This window comes from Acinonyx jubatus, chromosome B3 (genome assembly GCF_027475565.1).
Source record: "Acinonyx jubatus isolate Ajub_Pintada_27869175 chromosome B3, VMU_Ajub_asm_v1.0, whole genome shotgun sequence".
NCBI classification, from domain to species: domain Eukaryota; kingdom Metazoa; phylum Chordata; class Mammalia; order Carnivora; family Felidae; genus Acinonyx; species Acinonyx jubatus.
In genome coordinates this window covers 133,929,862-133,951,482 of record NC_069386.1, presented here as the reverse complement: position 1 = coordinate 133,951,482, position 21,621 = coordinate 133,929,862, and the positions used below count along the sequence as shown (strand labels likewise).

Below are 21,621 nucleotides of genomic sequence, written 5' to 3'. Positions count from 1 at the left end.
AGAATTCATGTGTACATGCAGATAAAAAAACAAATAAATATAGAAATGGGAGAGAAGAGAAACTGTTTCCTCAGTAGAATGTCAGCTAATAAATTAAAAGAAATGATAAAATTAGAAAATTATCATTTGGTAACTATAATAGTAATAATTGATCCAGGCATGAATCAGCCCTGGATGCTAAAACTATTAGGTAAAAGTCTGATGAGAAACAGGAAATCTCAGCCTGCAAGTTACTTGTTAATTACAAAGGGGGAAATAGTGGCTTTGGAGTAGAGAAATTTGGCAGAAATCACCTTCCCAAGTTATCACCATCAGGTAAGGCAACATTTTCATGTCACCTGCCTCCTGATATAATGCACTGAAAAGGATATAAAATCACACTAGTAGTCTTACTGCCAAAAAAATGCTTAACCCAAATAGATTCATAAAGAAACATCAGACAAGCTCAAATTGAGGAACATTCTACAAAATAACTGGACTGTACTCTTCAAAAATCAAGAAAATGGAAGATGAACAAAGACTGAAGAACTGCTCTGGATTAACAAAGACTAATGAGACAGGACAAATATTTGCAACGAAGTGATGCTGGGTTGTGTCCTACATCAAAAATATTTTCTTTTCTTTTGCTATAGAGATGTAGTCATTATATCAATTTAAAAAATGATTAGTTTCTGTGGGTCAGATAATAGATAATAGTATTATAACAATATTAATTTCCTAATTTTGATTGATTTCCTTATTTTGTACTTGGTTATATAAGAGAATGTCCTTATTTTTTAGGAAATACACTCAGAAGTATTTAAGGATAAAGGGGCACCATATTTGCAACTCACCCTCAAGTGGTTTATTTTAAAAATTCTACAATTCATACATACATATACAGATTAAGAGCAACAGAAATAAATGTGGTAAGTGTTAACATCTGGAGAATCTGGGGAAGGAGTATTTGGGAATTCTTTGTGCTATCCTTGCAACTTTTCTGCAAGCCTGAAATTATTTCAAAATAAAAAGTTACAAAGAAATGTTCTCCCGACCAGACTTTTAAACTTGTCTTTTAAAATTACCTTCAAAAATCAATTTCTAGAATATATTTAAATCAGCCCATCACTATAGAGTTGTACCTTGCTCTTTCTAACAATAGCATTACTCAGTTCCCCAAATTTGTTCAACAGATCTATGTTCAACAGATCTATGTTCAACAGCATCTAATGATGCTAGAGTGTTTCTAAAATTCATATGCATTCTCACATGTCAACATTATTGCAGATATTCATACAAGTATTTTTCAGACTCTAGGAAATCCCAAAAGGAGTTTGCAAAATGTCTTGAGTGATGTTGCATCATTTCAGCAAGTATGAAGATGTCAAACACATAGCAAGAATCACTATACAATGCTTTCCCTTATTCTTCACCTCTGAACTAAAGGAAGCTCATGCTTCAGCTACCTGCTTCAGGAGAAGATCAAACATGAGGATGAAACAATTTAGATTCATTTCATCATCTTCACAATCAAAGTCAATAGTCCTTCCTCCTGGGTGTCCAAAATTCTTGAAAGGGCTACGAAATGGACTACGCATAGGACTCCGAAATGGACTCTGAAAAGGACTATGAAATGGACTCAGCATATTGTGCTGAACTCGTCGGCCAGGATCAGAGGCAACACTCACCTAGAAGAAAGAACATCAACACACATAAGTGAACTCACAGAGGCTAAAATGGCTTATATAAAATATCTGGAGACTCATGGAAGGTATTTCCAGCTGTCACACTGATTTCCTTCCTTAGTCAATAGCATTAGTACTTTCAAATATTATGGATCTTCTCAAAATATAAAAACAAGAAATAAAATCATCTAAACTTTGTGACTGTCAGGTGAATGAAACATCAGCACCCTGAAGAATGAAGGCAGCTGTCTTTGCCATTATATTGTTCATCCCATCACACATTTCCAATTAAATTGTTTGCACCAACCTAAAACCATAACCAGATACTGCAAGATCAGTTTGAGAATCATGAGCACAAAATCTCAGTTTAACATGACTGACTAAAGAAGAATGGCATCTGGATAGTACAATTATCAAACTATTATGGGAAAACAATATATGTCAAATTGTTGTACTGGTTGTACTGATTATTCTCCATTTGCCTACCCAAGCCCCTCACTGCCCTCTTCTGCCCTGCCCTATGCCCAAGGATGCCAAGGATGGAGTCTTTCCCAGCTTTCTTGCAAGCTAGCTGCCAGTTGGGTTCAATCAGTGGGAGATACCAGCAGAAGCCCTGAAGCTGATGGAGAGAGAGGTAGACGTGTATCTCCCACCCTCTGCCTGCTTTGATGCTACATCTCTGGCTATCTCTCCACTACTCTTCCAGCCAGCCCTTCCTTAAAATTTCAGCACTCAATGGGCTCCGGGAACTCTTTTCCTTGTTCCTTCAGCCTTAGGGGTCTAATGGCTTCCTACTGAGCTGTTGCTGATGTCTAGGTGCCTCAACCAACCCTTATTGCTCCCTTAACTTTCCCCATAACTCTATAGGCAAAGTCTCCATGAAAGTCCCTTCATTTGAACCATCTAGGATAAATTCTGTACCAGGACCCTGACTGACATACCTGTATATCATTCTGAAATCATATTTTCTCTCTTAAAGATATAATAACCAGAGAGTTCCTTGAACACAATATTTAAACTAAAGAAAAAGAGTACCCCACCAAGAGTCAGAATATGTGGATATTGACAGTGTTGTCTACGGCAAATCACCTCAACTCACTGAACCTCAGGCTACGTATTTATAAAATGAGGACAATGAGCTCTTCTCCAACTGCCTCACACAGTTCTGTGCTATGGTTCACTGTGAATATATTGCACAGTATAAGGCACCAATTAAGTTATGTAATATTAAAGGTTACAGAAGAAAGAAACAACATAAAAATGTTTGCCAGCTGGTTCTTATGAGGCAGACAAGAAAAGTAATGATGATTAAAAATCAAAAGAGAGCACTGAATACAAACTATGATCCCATGATTCTGATATATTTTCTAGTCCCTAGATATCAGGTAGAATGACAGTAAGAAAAAATGGTATGGAGAGGCTGACAAGGGAAAGTTGCGAACAGTCCCTGCCTACCATCACATTGAGAGTGAACCTCTCCAGAACTGATCCTGGTCTAGGAATGTCAGCACACCAACAGAAGCTCTATCATGTCCTCCACAAAAATATTATCAGAAATTCCCAATAGTTTTCCTACACCTCGGACTAGACTATGCTGACTTTTCTCATTCACAGAAGTACAAAGGGGCCCCCCAAAATGGGCTCAGTTGGTCCACAGTGACAGCATCACTCACAGTAACCATCAGATGACCACATCTTCTCAAAACATGATAGAACAAAACACCCAAACTCCTCATCCCCAAAGTGAAGCACTGATCTGCCTAACAACTGGTAAAGAATTCTTATTCACCAGGAGACCAAAAGAAACAAACAAAAAAAAAAAGAATACCTCAAAGCTACTCTTTTTGCTTTCATCAAGGATGAGAGATAGCTAATAGGTATGTGCAGGAGAAAAACTCAAAGGAAAATGAAAACTCAATAATTTATTGACTGTAGATTATACAGAACATATCTTAGATCAATCTTTTCTATTATTTAATGTGCTTAAAAGATTAACAGAGTGAGATGGGATGAAAAAGCATTTTTAGAGAATTTTACTATGATGCTACTTTTAGACCTGGTATAATTGACAAAATCTTAACAAGTAAGACAAAAACAGTTGTGGCAATAATTACCCTTCGAGCTGCAAGGTTCCCTGCCAGTTCACTGACTCTTGATTTTCTTTGATTTGCCAGTTCTTTAACAGAATTAACTCCATCAGAAAACATACTTATCAATAGTTGAAGTGGAACCATGATGTCTAACTCCGATAATACCTGGGGAAAAAAGGCATATATCCCCCCAAAATATAAACTTTAAAACTCAAAAAAAAAAAACTGCATTTAACATTTTTTCCCAAAGTGAACTACTGAACATAAGGATACTTAGCCTTACGTATATTCTATCAGCACAGCCAACCTCAATTTTTCATAGTAAAAACTCAAAGTTATTATTGGACCTTCTATCTTCCCCACTCCCCACATCCCATAAACTGCCATGTTATTTCTATTAAAACTTCTAAGCATCTCTTGACATTGTCTCCTCTTTTCCATAGCACTGCTAGTGCCTTACTCATCATCTTCCTCCTGGACTAGTGTAACCTGTGTGCGATCTTCCTCCAGTCCATCCTCCCTCTGATCTGACTGCGCCATCTGACCTTGCTTTCTGATACAAGCTCAGGTACCCTCTGCCAAAGTCAAGTGACTTTATCTGTAATGAATTTTTGGAAATAGATGCATCTTTCCTTCAGACAGAATTAATTCATCCCTCTTCTCTGCTTCCTTAAAACTTTGTACATACATTTATTAGAGCAATGATTACTTTTCATTATATTTGACTATTTGATATTGTCTCTCCCGCTGTGAGCTCCCTGAAGAAAGGAAGTGTGAGGACAGGACCATCTCTTATCTCATTTTCATCCCAGTGCCAATTACGATGCCTGGCACAGAGGAACTCTATAAATGTTTCCACAATTAATTAATAAATGAGTCGGTTCCAATCACTATACTTTTCACTCTGTTCCCCAAATGTTAGACCAGAGGTTTAAAACCTCCTTCAGTTGCAGAACCCTGTCTTCAAACCAGAACTCTGGGAAAGCCCAGTCCTAAAACATGCAGCTGTAATTGCTCTAGCCATGCTGAGGACAGAGGTTTAGAGCCCTTTCTGCTCACCCCTACAGAACTCAGCCTAAAGGGCATGTAACTGAGTAACAACACCTAGCCATCTGTAGAAGGACTGGCTTTCCTAAAATGAGAGATAACCTTGCTGAGATCTGCTTGGGGATGAAATGTTACAATTCTGGGTCCAAAAGGTACTTTTTAAAAAATGGTCCCTTTACTCTTTCTCAGTTGTGAAAAATATTGTTCCTCAGTTTAGAACCCAGAAAGGCATCTTCATGACTTGAAAATTCATCTTTCTGTGATACAGCAACGTATCTGCACCCATAGCGAATCTAAACATTGACTCTGGCCTCCTTTTTTGAAACTAGCCAAACTTTCTGACAGACATTCAACTCAATTTAATGAATTTTTAAGAACATTCATCAAATAAATACAAGGCATGTGCTAGATGTTGAGAGGAAAGGATGAAGGGAGATATGATTTCGAAATGAAAAAAGCCCTGCCTGGTCCCTGCACTCCATGCATTTGCAATCAGGAGAAGAGACAAAAATGAACTAAATATTAGGCTGAATAAAATTTACACAAGGAGACTGTATGAGTACTGGGGGAAGGAATAGTGAATTCCAAAGAGAAAATGGGGGTGTGAAGAAAACTTCATAGATGAGATCATTTTTGAGTTGGGCTTTAAGGATAAGCTGGAGTTACAAATGCAGACTGAGGAGAAAGGCATTCCAGTAGCTCATGCTACTCCCTAAGGCAGCAGCTCTCAACCTTCCCAAGTAAAGCACCTATTTAATATCAAGAGATTTAAAAGAACCCCACAAGACAGCCTATTATACTTTTAGAATCTATTGATGGAAAAATACATAAGGACCAAAAGCTATTATGAATTCAGTAATAGTATTGCATAAATCTGTATTTTACTAACCATAATGATAGCCACATATATGTGACATATAGTTATTTATCTATGCAATGAGTTATTAGTCTATAGACTACCCTCAGCAAACATGCAAATTTATAGACTCTGCAATAACTCCCCGCTCCTCTACCCAGGGACCTAAAGTTCCCAGGCTAAGAACTATTGCCCCAAATGATTAAAAGTGCCATTTACTCACATGAAGCCACAGTAAAGCTTGTTCCTGCACAGAGGAAGGGTATCCTGTGAACCGACAACTAATAAAGCCAAACATTTCTTCCAATGAAAAAGGTAGAGGACAGAGCTCAATGTCAAACATTTTGCTGGAAAGCAGAGCAACAAAAGTAAATGACCAATGGGCATATATCAGGGTTGAGTTGCATTTTTTAACTGTATCTTATTGGGGGAGCCAAACACTTTAGATTGGGCTGTGTTCCAAATATTATTATCATGTTTCATTTTACTATAATAGTTTATTTCATTAGAATAAAGAATTCATACTGCTGTTAATAACATTAGTGTTTATACTCATATCAGGCTTAACAGAAAGAATTGCATTTCTAAGGAATTAGAGTTGCTCCCCAGCATCTAAAAACATTATCCCCTTGCATTCTCCCCACTTTATTCAAATCATAATTATATTTGAAAATAAACAAACAATATGGTGTATCTATTATTCCACCAGAACCAAATTTTTTCTCAACAATTCCAGGTCATCTTAGCACAGTTTATTGCAACTGCTTCATTTTGCACCTTCAGATTTCTCTATAGGGTTGTTAAAAAATAAACAAGATTATATAAAATACTTAACACAGTTCCTGGCACACATTACATGCTCAATAAATGTCAGACATCATTATAATTGTGGTGGCTTCATTAAACTACTTACCCACCTTAATACTTCCCTGAATTCTTTTAACTGGTTATCTGGGACTTCTGTTCTGATGGCTTCCAGCCACTCGGGCATAATACACTCCCACACAGACTGACTGATCACATTGTAGGGGATCAGGCAGAGGATTCGGTTGAGACCTTCCTTCAACTGAGTCACCGTGCTGCAGGATTTATCCCAGTAACCACCAACCTGATGGCATTTCCACAGCCATAGGGGAAAAGAACAAAATGCACCTGTTAAGGTTATACTCTAAGGACTTCCTAAAGGAGATGGATACAGAGGAAGACCGAAATCCATTACATCTGAATTGCGGGCCAAGTATCTTCCCAGTGAGATATGTAAGAATCTATAAACCATCAGGATACATTAATTACAAAAAAACCCCATACTTACAAATAGGTCTAAATATTAATAACAGACTGGAGTTCAACTATTCTACTGCAGTCCGAATCGCACACATGAATTAAAATTCCAAAGATTTATTCCTAACAGGATGAGCACACAATTGGAGCATTATTATTTCTAAAGTTTCACAAACCCATTACAAATACGTGCAGTTACACCTGTGCTTCAGAGGAATATAGATTTCTACTACTGTACACTTTGCATTTAATATTTTTCAGTATGGAAAATAAAGTGGCAGAGAGTGCTATTCTTCCCTATGCTATATTATGCCACAATTTTTCTCCTAAAAATGTTCTAAGGATGGATGAATTCATTAATTTAAAAAAAAAAAACGTGTTTTCTACTAAGATAGTATATTAATTTTCTAGTGCAAAAAAAATTATATCGAATTAAATTCGGGTTCTGTTTATAATTTCAATGTCATTTATTTATTTTTTAATGTTTACTTTTTTGAAAGAGAGAGAGAGACTGAGTGCAAATGGGGGAGGGGCAGAGAGACAGAGGAGGAGACACAGAATCTGAAGCAGGCTCCAGGCTCTGAGCTGTCAACACAGAGCCCCACACAGGACTCAAACCCATGAACTGTGAGATCGTGACCCGAGCCGAATTCAGACGCTTCACTGCCTAAGCCACCCAGGTGCTCTTATAATTCCAATTTTAGATAAAGACCTTATATTCTTATTATGTATGTCAAAGTAACAACAGCTCAACTGGTCCTGAATCTTTACCATATAATACAAGAATCGTTGGAAACTACCTTATTTTAAATGAATCCAATTTTAAACATTTAATTTTTATTCCTAGAATTCTAAATTATTGAAAACAATTAAATCAATTCTATTTAAAGCTCAACTATCTATTTGGTATCCTATTTCCAAAATCCTAGATGATTGATTAGAAATTTGCAGGAAGTGACTACATTTCTGGGACTGTCACTGTTGTTAGTTACATACACTCAGAGGCCTACGGGTTTTTTTCTTGTTGTTGTTGTTTTAAAGTTTATTTATTTTGGGGGTGGGTAGAGAGAGGAAGACAATTTCAAGCAGGCTCCAAGAGCTGAAGGCAGATCCCAACGCAGCACTCAAACTCACAAACCATGAGATCATGACATGAGCAAAATCAAGAGTCAGACGCTCAACCTACTAAGCCACCTAGGCGCCCCAAATGCCTACTGGCTTTGAGTCACATTTTGGAATAAGTATCTCTGGGGTGTTCCTAAATTGTCAATAGATAAACAATGGATCCTTTGATTCGGAAAAGTTGTTATATTTAAAAGGATTTTAGAGAGTTCTCACCTTAAACAAATGTCATATTACCAATATGGGAGGATCAAACTGGTAAGACACACACACACAAAAGATCACAGCTAGCCTAAAGACTCCCCTAGCAAAATTCTAGAACAGAGATCAGATTTAGAACAAAAATTAAAATCTGCCCCCACCATGAACTCCCCTCCACCACCTTCTCCTGCAAATGATCCAGTCAGAGGCCCATATTCAGAGCCTGATAGGAGCTATTATAGAGGCCTTCCCTCCAAAGTTTAATTGGGCTAAAGTGGAATGACATACTCCGAAGGAAGGAAAATATCCTAAAGTTTTCGCCAAACAATTTACAAAAATATTGCAAAGGCACACAGCTCTAAATCTACACATCTCAGAACATAGGAATCTTCTGTTTTCCCCTTAGTTGGAAAGCCTCTCATTGATATAAAGAATTCAAATTAATGCAGTCAAGGGGGTAGCCCAGCTCCTTAATTAAATATTATCAAGGCTGCCATCTTATTCTTTGAAGAATTAAAAATAACTGTCCTCGCCTTACTAATTGAATCTTTACAAAAAACGTAATTGTGGTTCTAGAAGTATCCCAAAGCCCACCCATGCTTCTTCCCAATCCCAGAGTTTCCCCTATTCATCTCAAGATGCCTGCAGATACTACAGAAAGTCAGGACATGGGAAAAGGGGACTATGCTGCACTGAATAAACACTTTATTAGTAATTGTCCCAGGCCTCAGCCTCCTCAGGCAGACCCCCCTGAACCCTCCTCTGTACTAAGGCCTCAACGTGGACCCACTCAAGACTTCAGACTCAGCACAAATAATGTTGCCCACCTCCCAAACCCCTCCTCCCTTAAAATGCCTGCTCCTAAAAGCTCCATGCTACCTAGAGAATTCATTATTTGTCCCAATCAAAACCCTCTTAGACCAGTGACTTTAAAAGTTTGCATCCTTTCTCTCCCTCTTTGAGATGTAAATCTTCTACCCCTCAGAACTATCTTCTCAAGGTCCTGAAAGCATCTCTCTAAGATGCAAACATCCAAGGAAATAGCTAGCTCTCAGGCCAAAGGGATGTCTTGCTTTTACTTGTACTATTGCCTCCTGTGGTTAAAAAAAAAATTAATTTTAAAAAAAGGAGAAATTTATTCTTCCTCCTGAGAAGCTCCAATTAACCCCCCCCCCCGCCTTAGCAAACCTCCAATGCCTTTTTCCTTAGCATATTCCAGCTTTTAAAAATGGATAAAGAAGATGTGGTTTATATACACAATGGAATACTACTTGACAATGAGAAAGAATGAAATTCTGCCCTTTGCAGCAACGGAACTGGAGGGTATTATGCTAAGTGAAATAAGTCAGTCAGAGAGAGACAGGTATCATATGTTTCCACTCATATGTGGAACTTGAGAAACTTAACAGAAGACCATAGGGAGAGGGAAGGGGGAAAAAAATGGTTACAGAGAGGGAGGAAGGCAAACCATAAGAGACTCTTAAACACAGAGAACAAACTGAGGGTTAATGGGGGCGGGGGGGAGGTGAGGGAGAGGGGAAAATGGTTGATGGGCATTGAGGAGGGCACTTGTTGGGATGAGCACTGGGTGTTGTATGTATGCAATGAATCATGGAAAACCAAGAGCACACTGTATACACTGTATGTTAGCCAACTTGACAATGAATTTTATTAAAAATAAATAAAGATTGTAGGCACCCCCCAAAAATAAAAAAATAAATAAAATAAAGTAAATACAAAAAAATAAAAAGTAACTTCTTAGTGGACTAAAATAACTAACTGCCTAAGGCTGAACCACAGCCTTCATTACACATCAGGGCAAATAAAAAGATCTTGAAGGTCTCTCTAAAAATATTGATAAAAAGCTTTAGTCCTTACATTGAATAGTTAACCACTTGTTCTATCTGCTAGAAACATAATTTGAATAAAAGTGATGATGAAAAGTGAATTTGAAAAACAACTCTTACATAAACTAGTGAGTTTTGTATTACTATGACAGTCTCTACTGTTAAGGTCTCTACAGATCTTTCTCAACTCAAAATTGCATTGTGTCCTAATAAGCCCATCATAAGTTGAAAATACCATAAATTAAAGATACACTTAACACTCCCAACTTACCAAATATCATTGCTTAGCCTGGCCCACCTTGCATGTGCTCAGGACACTCACATTGGCCTACAGCTGGGCAAAATCATCTAATACAAAGCCTATTTTATAATAAAGTGTTAAATAGCTCATGTAAGTTATTGAATACTGTACTGCAAGTGAAAAACAGAATGGCTGTGTGGGTGCGCAACGGTAGCTGGTATAGCAAAGGTTGACCCAGTGACCACGTGGCTGTCTGGGAGCTGAGGCTCGTGGCCCCTGCCCAGCATCATGAGTGAGGATCATACTGCATACCACTAGTCCAGGAAAAGATCGAAATTCACATGTTGAAGTACGGTTTCTACTGAATGTGTATCACTCTTGTACCATTGTAAAGTCGAAAAATCCTAAGTCAAACCATGGTAAACTGGGGACCATTTGTATGTGTGTCTGTCTATACTTTTGCATAGGTATATTATGTATATGTGATATTTTGTTACTTCTGAATGGTATTGACAATTTACAAAATCCATTGAAAGATCTATTCTAAATGAGTTTTAAAAACGTAACTTATATGAATTAAATATTCCCCAAACTCTCAGAAATATAGACAGTAACCCAAATGTTTTTCAAGTTCATGTGATTTGGGTAAATCTTTCATAAACAAGACGAGATTCATATAGTTGGTTTAATAAAAACAGTTGTGTCTTCTGAGTTATCAGCAGTGAGTATAATCTAATCATACATTTTTATTCTATGTCGGTTTTCTAGTCAAGTAAGTTAATATTATATTTACTAGATGTTTAAGATTATAAAACGTATAGATTTAATTTTAATTAAATTATTATTCTGACAAGCTTTATTTCAACAATAACTGTGTGTTATAATATGTCTACTTAGTAGTTTCCAAAATGTTTTTGATAGCTTGAAACGAAAGTTATACTAAGTTACATTAAATGATATATACCTGTTGAATATCTAGACCATTTCTAAATAAGACAAAACACTGAGGGGTGCCTGGGTGGCTCAGTCGGTTAAGTGTCCAACTTTGGCGCAGGTCACGATCTCACGGTTTGTGAGTTTGAGCCCCATGTCAGGCTCTGTGATGACAGCTCGGAGCCTGGAGCCTGCTTTGGAGTCTGTGTCTCCCTCTCTCTCCGCGCCTTCCCTGCTTGCGCTCTGTCTCTCCCTCTCAAGAATAAATAAACATTAAAAAGAAAAAAAGACAAAACACTGAAACATTAATTACTGAATACAAGTTTATATACTTTTAGATTCTTTTTTTTTTATGTTTATTTATTTTGAGACAGAGAGCACAAGTGCATGTGAGAGGGGGAGGGGCAGAGAGAGAGGGAAAGAGAGAAATTCCCAAGCAGGCTCTGCATGGACATGAGTCTCGACCTCACAAACCATGAGATCATGACCTGAGCCAAAACTAGGAGTCAATGCTTAACTAACTGAGCCACCAGGTGCACCTACTTTTGGATTCTTATTATGACAGAGAGACTAAAGATATTTTGATCTGTTAATAAATATGTTCTTTTTGCCATATTGAGAAATTATACCATGAAGTATAGCTCTTGAGGTTATAAAGTAGTATATTCATAAAATTTGCTAATATGCTACAAAACACTGGTAGGTGACAGGAAATTCACAAACTGTCTACCTCCTGGTTTTCTCTGAAAAATAGAGGTTATCAAGTGGTGAAAACTATGATCAATATATATAAGTGAAACTATTAGAAATAGTAAGAGTGATGGAAAAAACTCCGTATGCAGAATATTTAAGGAATATATGAGACAATTTTGTTAAGGACAAAAAGAGTAATTCTGTCCTAAAGTCATTCTGTAGAGGTGGTATGAAGGCTTCCTAGAATAAAAAAAGAGTAACGTGAAGGACAAAAACCTGAATAGAAATAAAAAGTTGTAAAGGATGGTGTGGAGGGTGGGGGTGGAGGACAGAGAGAGAATCTTACCTTGTGTGGTCAAACTGGCTAAGATTGATGGGGAAAGTTTTTTAAGTGAACTTTATTTTTTTTTATTTTATTTTATTTTATTTTATTTTATTTTATTTTATTTTATTTTATTTTATTATTTTTTTAAATATGAAATTTATTGTCAAAGTGGTTTCCATACAACACCAAGTGAACTTTAATATTAACAGTGTAGCAGTATAAAACCTGTGTTTGGGCTATTTTTTTTTTTTTGTCAATGTTTATTTATTTTTGAGAGACAGAGCACAAGCAGGGGAGGGGCACAGAGACAGGGAGACAGAATCCGAAGCAGGTTCCAGGCTCTGAGCTGCCATCACAGAGCCCGATGCGGGGCTCAAACCCATGAACCATGAGATCACGACCTGAGCCAAAGCTGGATGCTTAACCAATTGAGCCACCCAGGCGCCCCTGAGTTTGGTTTTCTTTCTCAAAAAAGGACAAAGTTTTTTGGGTTACTGGTGTCTTCTTAATAAGAAATTGCATGCAAAAAAAGCATTTGATAAAATATAGCATCATTTCTTAATAAAAACCATCAAGAAAAGGGATAGAAGGGATAAAAGGATCATACCTCAAGACCATAAAGGCCAAATATGAATGACCCACCACTAATATCATCCTCAAGGGGGAAAAATTGAGAGCTTTCCTCCTAAGGTCAGAAACATGACAAAGATGTCCACTCTCACCACTGTTACTCAATACACTGTTGGAAGTCCTAGCCTCAGCAATCAGACAACATAAAGAAATAAAAGGCATCCAAATCGACAGGGAGGAAGTCAAATTTTCACTCTTCGCAGATGACATGACACTCTGTGTGGAAAACCCCAAAGACTCTACCAATAAACTGCTAGAACTGATACATGAATTCAGCAAAGTCACAGGATATAAAATCAATGTACAGAAATCAGTTGCATTTCTATACACCAATAATAAAGCAGCAGAAAGAGAAATCAAGGAATCAATCCCATTTACAATTGCACCCAAAACCATAAAATACCTAAGAATAAACCTGATCAAAGAGGTGAAAAATCTATACACTGAAAACTATAGAAAGCTTATGAAAGAAATTGAAGAAGACACACACACAAATTCCATGCTCATGAATTGGAAGAACAAATATCGTTAAATGTAGATACTACCCAAAATAACACCAGCATGCTTCACAGAGCTAGAACAAAAAAAACACCCTAAAATTTGTGTGGAACCAGAAAAGACCCCGAATAGCCAAAGCAATCCTGAAAAAGAAAACCAAAGCTAGAGGCATCATAATCCTGGACTTCAAGCTGTACTATAAAACTGTAATCATCAAGACAGTATGGTACTGGCACAAAAACACTCAGATCAATGGAGGAGAATAGAGAACCCAGAGATGGACCCACAAATGTATGGCCAACTAATCTTTAACAAAGCAGGAAAGAACATCCAATGGAACAAAGACAGTCTCTTCAGCAAGTGGTGCTGGGAAAACTGGACAGCGACATGCAGAACAATGAACCTGGACCACTTTCTTACCCCATAAACAAAAATAAACTCAAAATGGATGAAAGGCCTAAATGTTAGACAGGAAGCCATCCCTAGAGGAGAAAACAGGCAACTACCTCTTTGACGTCAGCCGCAGCAACTTCTTACTCAACATGTCTCCAGAGGTAAGGGAAACAAAAGCAAAAAGAACTATTGAGACCTCATCAAGAAAAAAGGCTTCTGCACAGCAAAGAAAACAGTCAGCAAAAAAACTAAAAGGCAGCCGACAGAATGGGAGAAGATATTTGCAAATGACATATCAGATAAAGGGTTAGTATCCAAAATCTACAAAGAACTTGTCAAATTCCACACCCAAAAAACAAATAATCCAGTGAAGAAATGGGCAAAAGACATGAATAGACACTTCTCCAAAGAAGCCATCCAGATGGCCAACTGACACATGAAAAAATGCTCAACTTCACTCATCACCAGGGAAATGCAAATTAAAACCACAATGAGATGCCACCTCACCCCTGTCAGAATGGCTAACATTAACAAGTCAGGCAACAACAGATGTTGGCAAGGATGTGGAGAAAGAGGAATTCTTTCGCACTGCTGGTGGGAATGCAAACTGGTGCAGCCACTCTGGAAAACAGTGTGGAGTTTCCTCAAAAAATTAAAAATAGACCTACCCTATGACCCAGTAATTGCACTACTAGATATGTATCCAAAGGATACAGAAGTGCTGATTCAAAAGGGCATATGCACCCCAATGTTTATAGCAGCACTATCGACAAGAGCCAAAGTGTGGAAAGAGCCCAAATGTCCACTGACTGAAAAATGGATAAATAAAGAAGATGTGGTGTGTATGTATGTATGTATGTATATATATATATATATATATATATATATATATATATATATATATAAAATAGTAATATATATATTATATATATAATAGTAATAGTATTCCATTATATATATATGTATAATGGAATACTATTCAGCAATTAAAGAGAATGAAATCTTGCCATTTGCAACAATTTGGATGGAACCATAGTGTATTATGCTAAGTGAAATAAGTCACTCAGAAAAAGACAAATATCATATGATTTCACTCATATGAGGACTTTAAGATACAAAACAGATGAACATAAGGGAAGGGAAGGAAAAATAAGATAAAAGCAGAGTTGGAGACAAACTGTAAGAGACTCTTAAATATAGAGAACAAACTGAGGGTTGCTGGTGGGGTGTTGGGTGGGGGGATGGTCTAGATGGGTGAGAGGCATTAAGGAGGGCACTTGGGATGAGCACTGGGTGTTATATTACATGATGAATCACTAAATTCTATTCCTGAAATCATTATTATACTAATGTCAACTAACTTGGATTTAAATTTAAAAAAATAATAATAATAAAGTAAAAGGATAAAAAGAAAAGAAATTGAACAAGGTTTTTCTTTACCTTTTCAATAATGTGTCTAGGAAACAACTATTCTGTGTCTTACCATAATTTCCTGTGCCCCATGTCCTGAATTATTTAAGAGAACTAAGTCTTCTCAATTAAAACAAAAAAGCCTATTTTTTAATTAGCATGTTACATCCTATATTTACTTTTGAAATCTTTTTGTCCTTGTGGTTAAATGGATAATTAAGTATTGTTTCATAGTGACCCTGTGATCCTGGTGAATTAAGTGTTTAAACCTTTTGACATTTCTGACAACTTTCATATTTTTGCCTTCCCAAAATCAAGTCCTTAATAAAATCTTGATCTCAAACTGGCTTTGAGATTTCTCAGAGGGCCTCCAGAAAATCTCAAAGGATTTTTTTCTTTTTCTAGTAAAATAAGATATTGGGTTTCCAATAACCAATTAGGTTTACTTGATATGCTGAATTGCATGAAAAGCATCATCAAATACGAAGAGATGCTTAACCTTCCCTAGCTTATATTTGTATAGGTAAAATGTTATGAAATTTCTAGCAATTTTTCATTGCTTTTCCTGCTCATGACATAGCCTCCTGATGCTTTCCCTAATGTGATCATAATTCCAGTACTCTCAGAGGATCTGATTATAGCCATTTCTAAAGTCTTTTATCATTCACAGTTTGTTATTGTTTTTTTCCTAATGTTTTCCTGAAAGCTCTTGTGATCAACCACTAGATAGAAGGCTTTGGCTTTAGCAAAAAGAACTGTCTCTGAGACCCAGGAACAGTATGACAGGCAATACTGAGTACAAGCTTCTGGTAGTATTGCATGCTGCCGGCCTGAGAAAGGATTCCAGAACGCTGGTGGAGAAGCTGATGTGTTCCTAAAACTGCTACCCAAGATTAAAAGGAACAAAAGTTAATTAGATGGGGTTGGGGCACTTGGGTGGTTCCGTTGGTTAAGCATCTGGACTCTGTGTCAGCTCAGATCACAATCTCATGGTTTGTGAATTCGAGCCCCACATCGGGCTCCACGCTGATGGTGCAGAGCCTGCTTGAGATTCTCTTTCTCCCTCTCTCTCTCTGCCCCTCCCCACCCCTCTCAAAAATAAATAAACAAACTTAAAAAAATTTTTTTAATTAATTAGATTAGGTTGAATGAACTGATGAAGAAAGGTAATCTTTTTTTGTGGTTTTTTAGTTTGGAACTTTGCTGGCTCTTTAATGTTCTATTTTCTGGATATAAGGTTTTTCTTAAACTAGCTACAACTCACAAGAATTTAGTAGATTATTTTTGTAAACAACAACAAAACACTTGTCTTTTTCTCCCCCCACATCTGACCCTTCAGAGTTCAGAAACTCTTAGTGTTTTTATTTCCATGCACAAGTTTCTCAATCTGTTCTCCTTGTAAAAGAACATAATCAGAAAAACTGGTAAAAAACTTTGCCTAGACTGTCATAGTAGAGAAGGATGTGCATAGAATCAGATATGACCAGTTTTAAGGAACTAACGTTGACATGAAGGAGCCAGTGCTTACAAAGCCCTCTTGGAAAAAACAGGATAAGCAAATACGAAATGTTACTTTCTGAAAGGTCCAGGAAACTTAGAATATTTTGGTGACCTCAGAGATAAATTTACCCAAATCTAGAGGTACTGTAGATGAAGTATGATGACAAGTTACTGGCTTAGCATCCTAACCTCTAGCGGTTTCTAAAAGCCCAATCTGAGATTCTCCATAAACATTCCAGCACAGCCAACATTAAAGGTTTATTTTGGTCAATTACCATTGACTGTCGCTGCATCTACATAAATAATTAGGCCAAATTTAATGAGACTAGTCTTACTTTGTGAATAAGATTAATCTTATTTTGATTATCTATGATGAAAATGGGGGGTGACTATAGACAGAAATTTTATGTTTCAATGGAAAACTATAACCCACCCTTGTGAATTATCAGACTCTAGTCCTGCTCACGGTCTTTGAGCTATTTGTCACCTCCTCATAAACTGAATCCTGTTGTCTCGCACATTTTGTCAGTAACTGGTATTTCCAATTTTCCTCCCACCCTGCTTACTTGGTGTCACTGAAAACTAAAACCTGACGGCCTAGATCCTATTGAGACTCTAGGTTGTCTTGTCCCAAAGCCCTGCAAGCCAGAGCAAGACAATTTGATTTGAGGTTCAAAGGACTTGTGGCAATAGCCAGGGCCAGTCAGGAATCTCACCAAACACCAGCATCGCCCATGCACTGCTCATACCCAGGACAGAGACACTGACGACCTCACTCTATTGTCTAAAGACACTTTGAGCCCAACATCTGCAAATCCTGACTGGCTGCCCTCTGACCTTGGAAACTAGGTTTAGAGTCTACTGTCACCATTAATCTCAGGTTTTTTTGTGTTTGTTTCCTCGTCCTAATCTATGCCTGCTTCCTCCTTTGCAGATCTCTTACCTGGAAGCTCCTAACCCAAATCTACAGCAATCAACCTACCTTCCTTTTGGTGTGAAACTTCTCTCGAAGTTTCAGATGAGAGAAATGTGCGGAACCACTCAGACCCCCACACTTGTCATAAGGATCATTTTAATGAAAACGTTAGAACTAAAGAAGATGCAGAAACTTTATCCCAACTTCCCTTGTCCGACTAAAGCAGAGCTTTCAGAAATATCATTTCCATTAAAGGGAGTTACCTGTGAATTTTTGTGAAATTTATGTGAATTCAGCTGCTGTGGAGACAGACTGCCCAGTGCCACTAAGTAGCAAAAGGCTCAAGAGAACCTTCCATATCTTCCCATTCCAGCCCTAACTCCCTACCCTACACTGTTTATCTTTGGCTACTGAGGGAGATGCCCATCACTGATATGCAGCAATGTACTGAGTACTGACTATAAGTATAAATAAACTTTGTCTTTTCTCTCCCAAATGTGTCTTTTACAGGCCCTCAGCTACCATTTCCTCTTATCTTCGATAATCAGATTGGACCAATCCTTTACTATTCCAAAGGAAATAATAATAAAAAACATATCAACACAGTCAAATAATGCCACAAAATAGGGAATTTCTGTTATGCAAAACTCCAATTTTATATGTGAGTCAGTAGGTGGCACCAAAGAAGAAAAAAGTATATCTTGAATCACCCACAGAACTACTCTGTGTCCTGGAAACCTAACGAAAGCTATTTCTTTAGATGGTCTGTGTTCTATTTTATCCTTAAATGTCTTAACTAGACTGAAAAATGCCTCCCTATCTCATTGAAAACAAACCAAAATAATCACAAAATAAAATCCAGAAAATATCTTGAAAAAATGTCCTATATTTCTGCCAAAAACTGATTCTGGACATCTACCTTGCTAAGTTAGACACAAATTATATTATATTTTAAAAATATGGGGTCTTACCAGCTGTGTATCTGAAGCCTATAATCCACTAAGCAAAAGGATGAGCTCAGAGGAATTTGTCCTATAAGCTGGAGGAAAGGGAGCATTTTGGCACGTCCTATGCCTTTTGTGGCATTCCAAATGAGAGGGCAGGGATTTCTGCCGTTCACTTCTAGAAATTTATGTGAAACCACAGAAATTGCTCCTAATCAAATGTTAGCCTTTACACAGACAGTAGACCAGAGAAGGACTGAGACCTTGAAATCTCATAGAAAAACTTTTTTCTTCTGTTTCTTAATTTAAAAAAATACATTCAGCAAAGTCAGGGATGAATCCTCCCTTAAATTTTTTTTTTTTTTTTAATTTTGAGAAAGAGAGAGAGAGAGTGCACGAGCAGGAGAGAAGCAGAGAGAAAGGAAGAGAGAGAATCCCAAGCAGGCTCCAGTCTATCAGCTCAGAGCCTGACATGGGGCATGACCCCACAAACCACGTGATCGTGAGCTGAGCCAAAATCAAGAGCCACCGAGGTGCCCCATTTTTTTATCTTCTTGTAAATTCTTAAAGATATCTCACATATTCGTTTTACCATTCTTCATCCCAAACCAACATCAAAGCAGCACATCACCTAAAATGTAGTTGCTCAACTAACCTCATTCAGCTGTATTGACTAAAATAAGGAGAGACGCTCTTCTATAGACAATGATAACATGCTAATGGCTAGGGAAGTGTTTCTCCCAATTCCTCTCCAACAAGGTCAGAGTGGGGGGCCTCCACTTACCCTGGCAAATTCCATTGGTTTGGGAAGAAGGCACATGACCATGACATCAAAGCGAACATCACAGACTGTCTTCAACCACTTGGTGACAAACTGAGGCTTCAGTTTTTCCACCAAACTTCCAACTTCATCGTCCATCATATATGCCGTGGAGTGGAACCACTGAAACACCATGGCCACCAGCCTGGCCAAGCTCTCTGTAGGTGTGTTCTCACTGGGCGTGCAAAGGCTCACCTGGAAATGGGCAGATTAGACTCTGCTTTAGCCTTCATCCATTTTACATCATTATTAAGATTCGTTTAACGGCAAAAAAAAAAAAAAAAAGGTTCCCAATAATCCATCTAAAGTAGGCAGTTTATAAATGACACAGGATCATTTAACCTAGAAACTGCATTCCTTACAGGGAGAGAAGGATTGCAACAATAATTTCCCCTCGAGATTGCACCTTTCGATAAGCCTTTTCTCCTAGAAGAAACCTATTTTGTAATCTACACTAGATCAATGCTTTTTTAAAAGTTAGGTCTACAAAGTGAAATTTCATAAATATCTTCAGTGAAAAAGTAATCTACCTATGTTTGCATTCTAAAATTATCAGATTTAGCTAAGGATTTTCTATCAGTAATAATTCTGAAAGCCTAGAGCCCCCTAATTCAGCACATTACAAATAGCCTTTTAAAAACAGCTCATCGTTTATTCATTATTCATTCTGCAATAATCTTTTATGAAACACAATAGTAGGAGTCAGGAATGTACAAATAAATAAAACAGTATCCTTGCCTTCAAAGAGTTCATAATAGCAGTCATTATGTCATTAGGTAGTAAGCTCTAGGAGCAAAATATGTGAAATCAGCAATTAAATACCAATTTGGTAAGACAAAACAAAACACAACTTTTTCAGATAACCATGTAAAAGCATAAAAGAGATATATTACTATGGAGACTCAATCTATGTCTCCGTTGGGCAAAAACAAAAGTCCGCTTCTCTAACAGAACTGCCATGTTCAGCTTGCATGGAATTTGGGATTGGGATGTTTGATCTTTACTGAATGAATGTTGCCTGTGAATCAGTCAAAAACAATCAAATTGCCTGTGTTAATACAGCTCTGATTTTTCTGGTTGTATGCAAACTTGCCCTAAATAAACAAAAAGTGCCACAGATACTGAACTTTCAAGAAAAATGTCATGTGTATAGATGATAGGATGCGAATGATCTGTAAATTATATTGACTCAGTTATTTCACAACATACCCTAGCAACATTCCCATCCATTTTCTGTCAAAGGTGCATTTCAAACAGTCAAGGGTCTGGCCAGTAGGCTTCAACACCTGGCTATTCATTAGAATCAACAAGGAAGCTTTTTTAAAAGTTCCCAAGATGCTAGGGTGGGATCTGGGCATTGCCATTCTTTGAAAGCTTTCCCAGGGAAATCCAATGTGCAGCCCAGGGTTGAGAGCCACTGTCCTACAATATAGACAATATAGAGTTCCACCGCTAAGGTTAACTTTTCACTATTCACTAACTTCTTTAAAAAGAACGGGAAATATTCCTCATTGGTGCAATGTTGTCATGAGAAATAAGAAAGCAGAGAATAGCTAACTTATTTTCTTACTAAAAACCATATTCCAAATTGACTGAGTAGTCGCTGGTCGTGTTTATCATCATCCTTGTTGTCAAAGTCAGTGTTATCCAGGGAATGGTGGGAAGAGGAAAGTCCCAGCTGCCGCCGGCGATTCAGCTCATATTCCCGCTGCTCAGCATGGAACTCGGCTTCTTTCAACAAGCTGCCAAAGATGAGAGATGTCAAGTTAGGTGATTGAAAAACACATTCTAGGTTATGACCTATTCAGAGCAACTACTTCATGAGTACTCAGGCATAACTGACTGCTATCCTTCCAATTGGTAGAAGTTGCTCCAACAGGCCTAATTTCAGTTCTTTACTATGTTGTACTCCATCCCCATTTCCAAAGTGAATAAACTGAGGGACAAAGAGGCTGCTTCCTCCAATCAATTAGAATCAGGCAGAACTGATGCCTTCTGGCTTCCAGTGTACCAACCATCCCGCTAGATGCCAATACTTCCCCTAGATCTAATCTGAAGTTATGTGGACCTCAAATGCATGGTACAAAGAGAGACTGAAGAATTTATACCCAAATGGAAAAACACTCAATATCTGATATTCAAAGATCTGTAAATGAGCAACAAAGACTCCTTTTTCAACCTGCTAAACAAGTCATAATTTTTTTTCAGTT

General features: G+C 37.5%; 1 protein-coding gene across 20 annotated transcripts in view; it reads right to left on the bottom strand.

Annotated features, from left to right (window-relative positions):
* UNC79 (unc-79 homolog, NALCN channel complex subunit) overlaps window positions 1-21,621 on the bottom strand; it is a 315,670-nt gene that overhangs the window by 127,099 nt on the left and 166,950 nt on the right. For 19 of the 20 annotated variants that reach the window (XM_053224882.1, XM_053224883.1, XM_053224884.1 and 16 more), the window contains 6 exons: window positions 20,982-21,153; window positions 19,376-19,606; window positions 6,575-6,765; window positions 5,881-6,004; window positions 3,779-3,919; window positions 1,446-1,667 (listed from right to left, as the gene is read on the bottom strand). In XM_053224882.1, the coding sequence (XP_053080857.1) occupies window positions 1,446-1,667; window positions 3,779-3,919; window positions 5,881-6,004; window positions 6,575-6,765; window positions 19,376-19,606; window positions 20,982-21,153 (1,081 nt within the window). The remainder of the gene's footprint in view (window positions 1-1,445; window positions 1,668-3,778; window positions 3,920-5,880; window positions 6,005-6,574; window positions 6,766-19,375; window positions 19,607-20,981; window positions 21,154-21,621) is intronic. The other variant, XM_053224879.1, reaches the window with a different exon arrangement.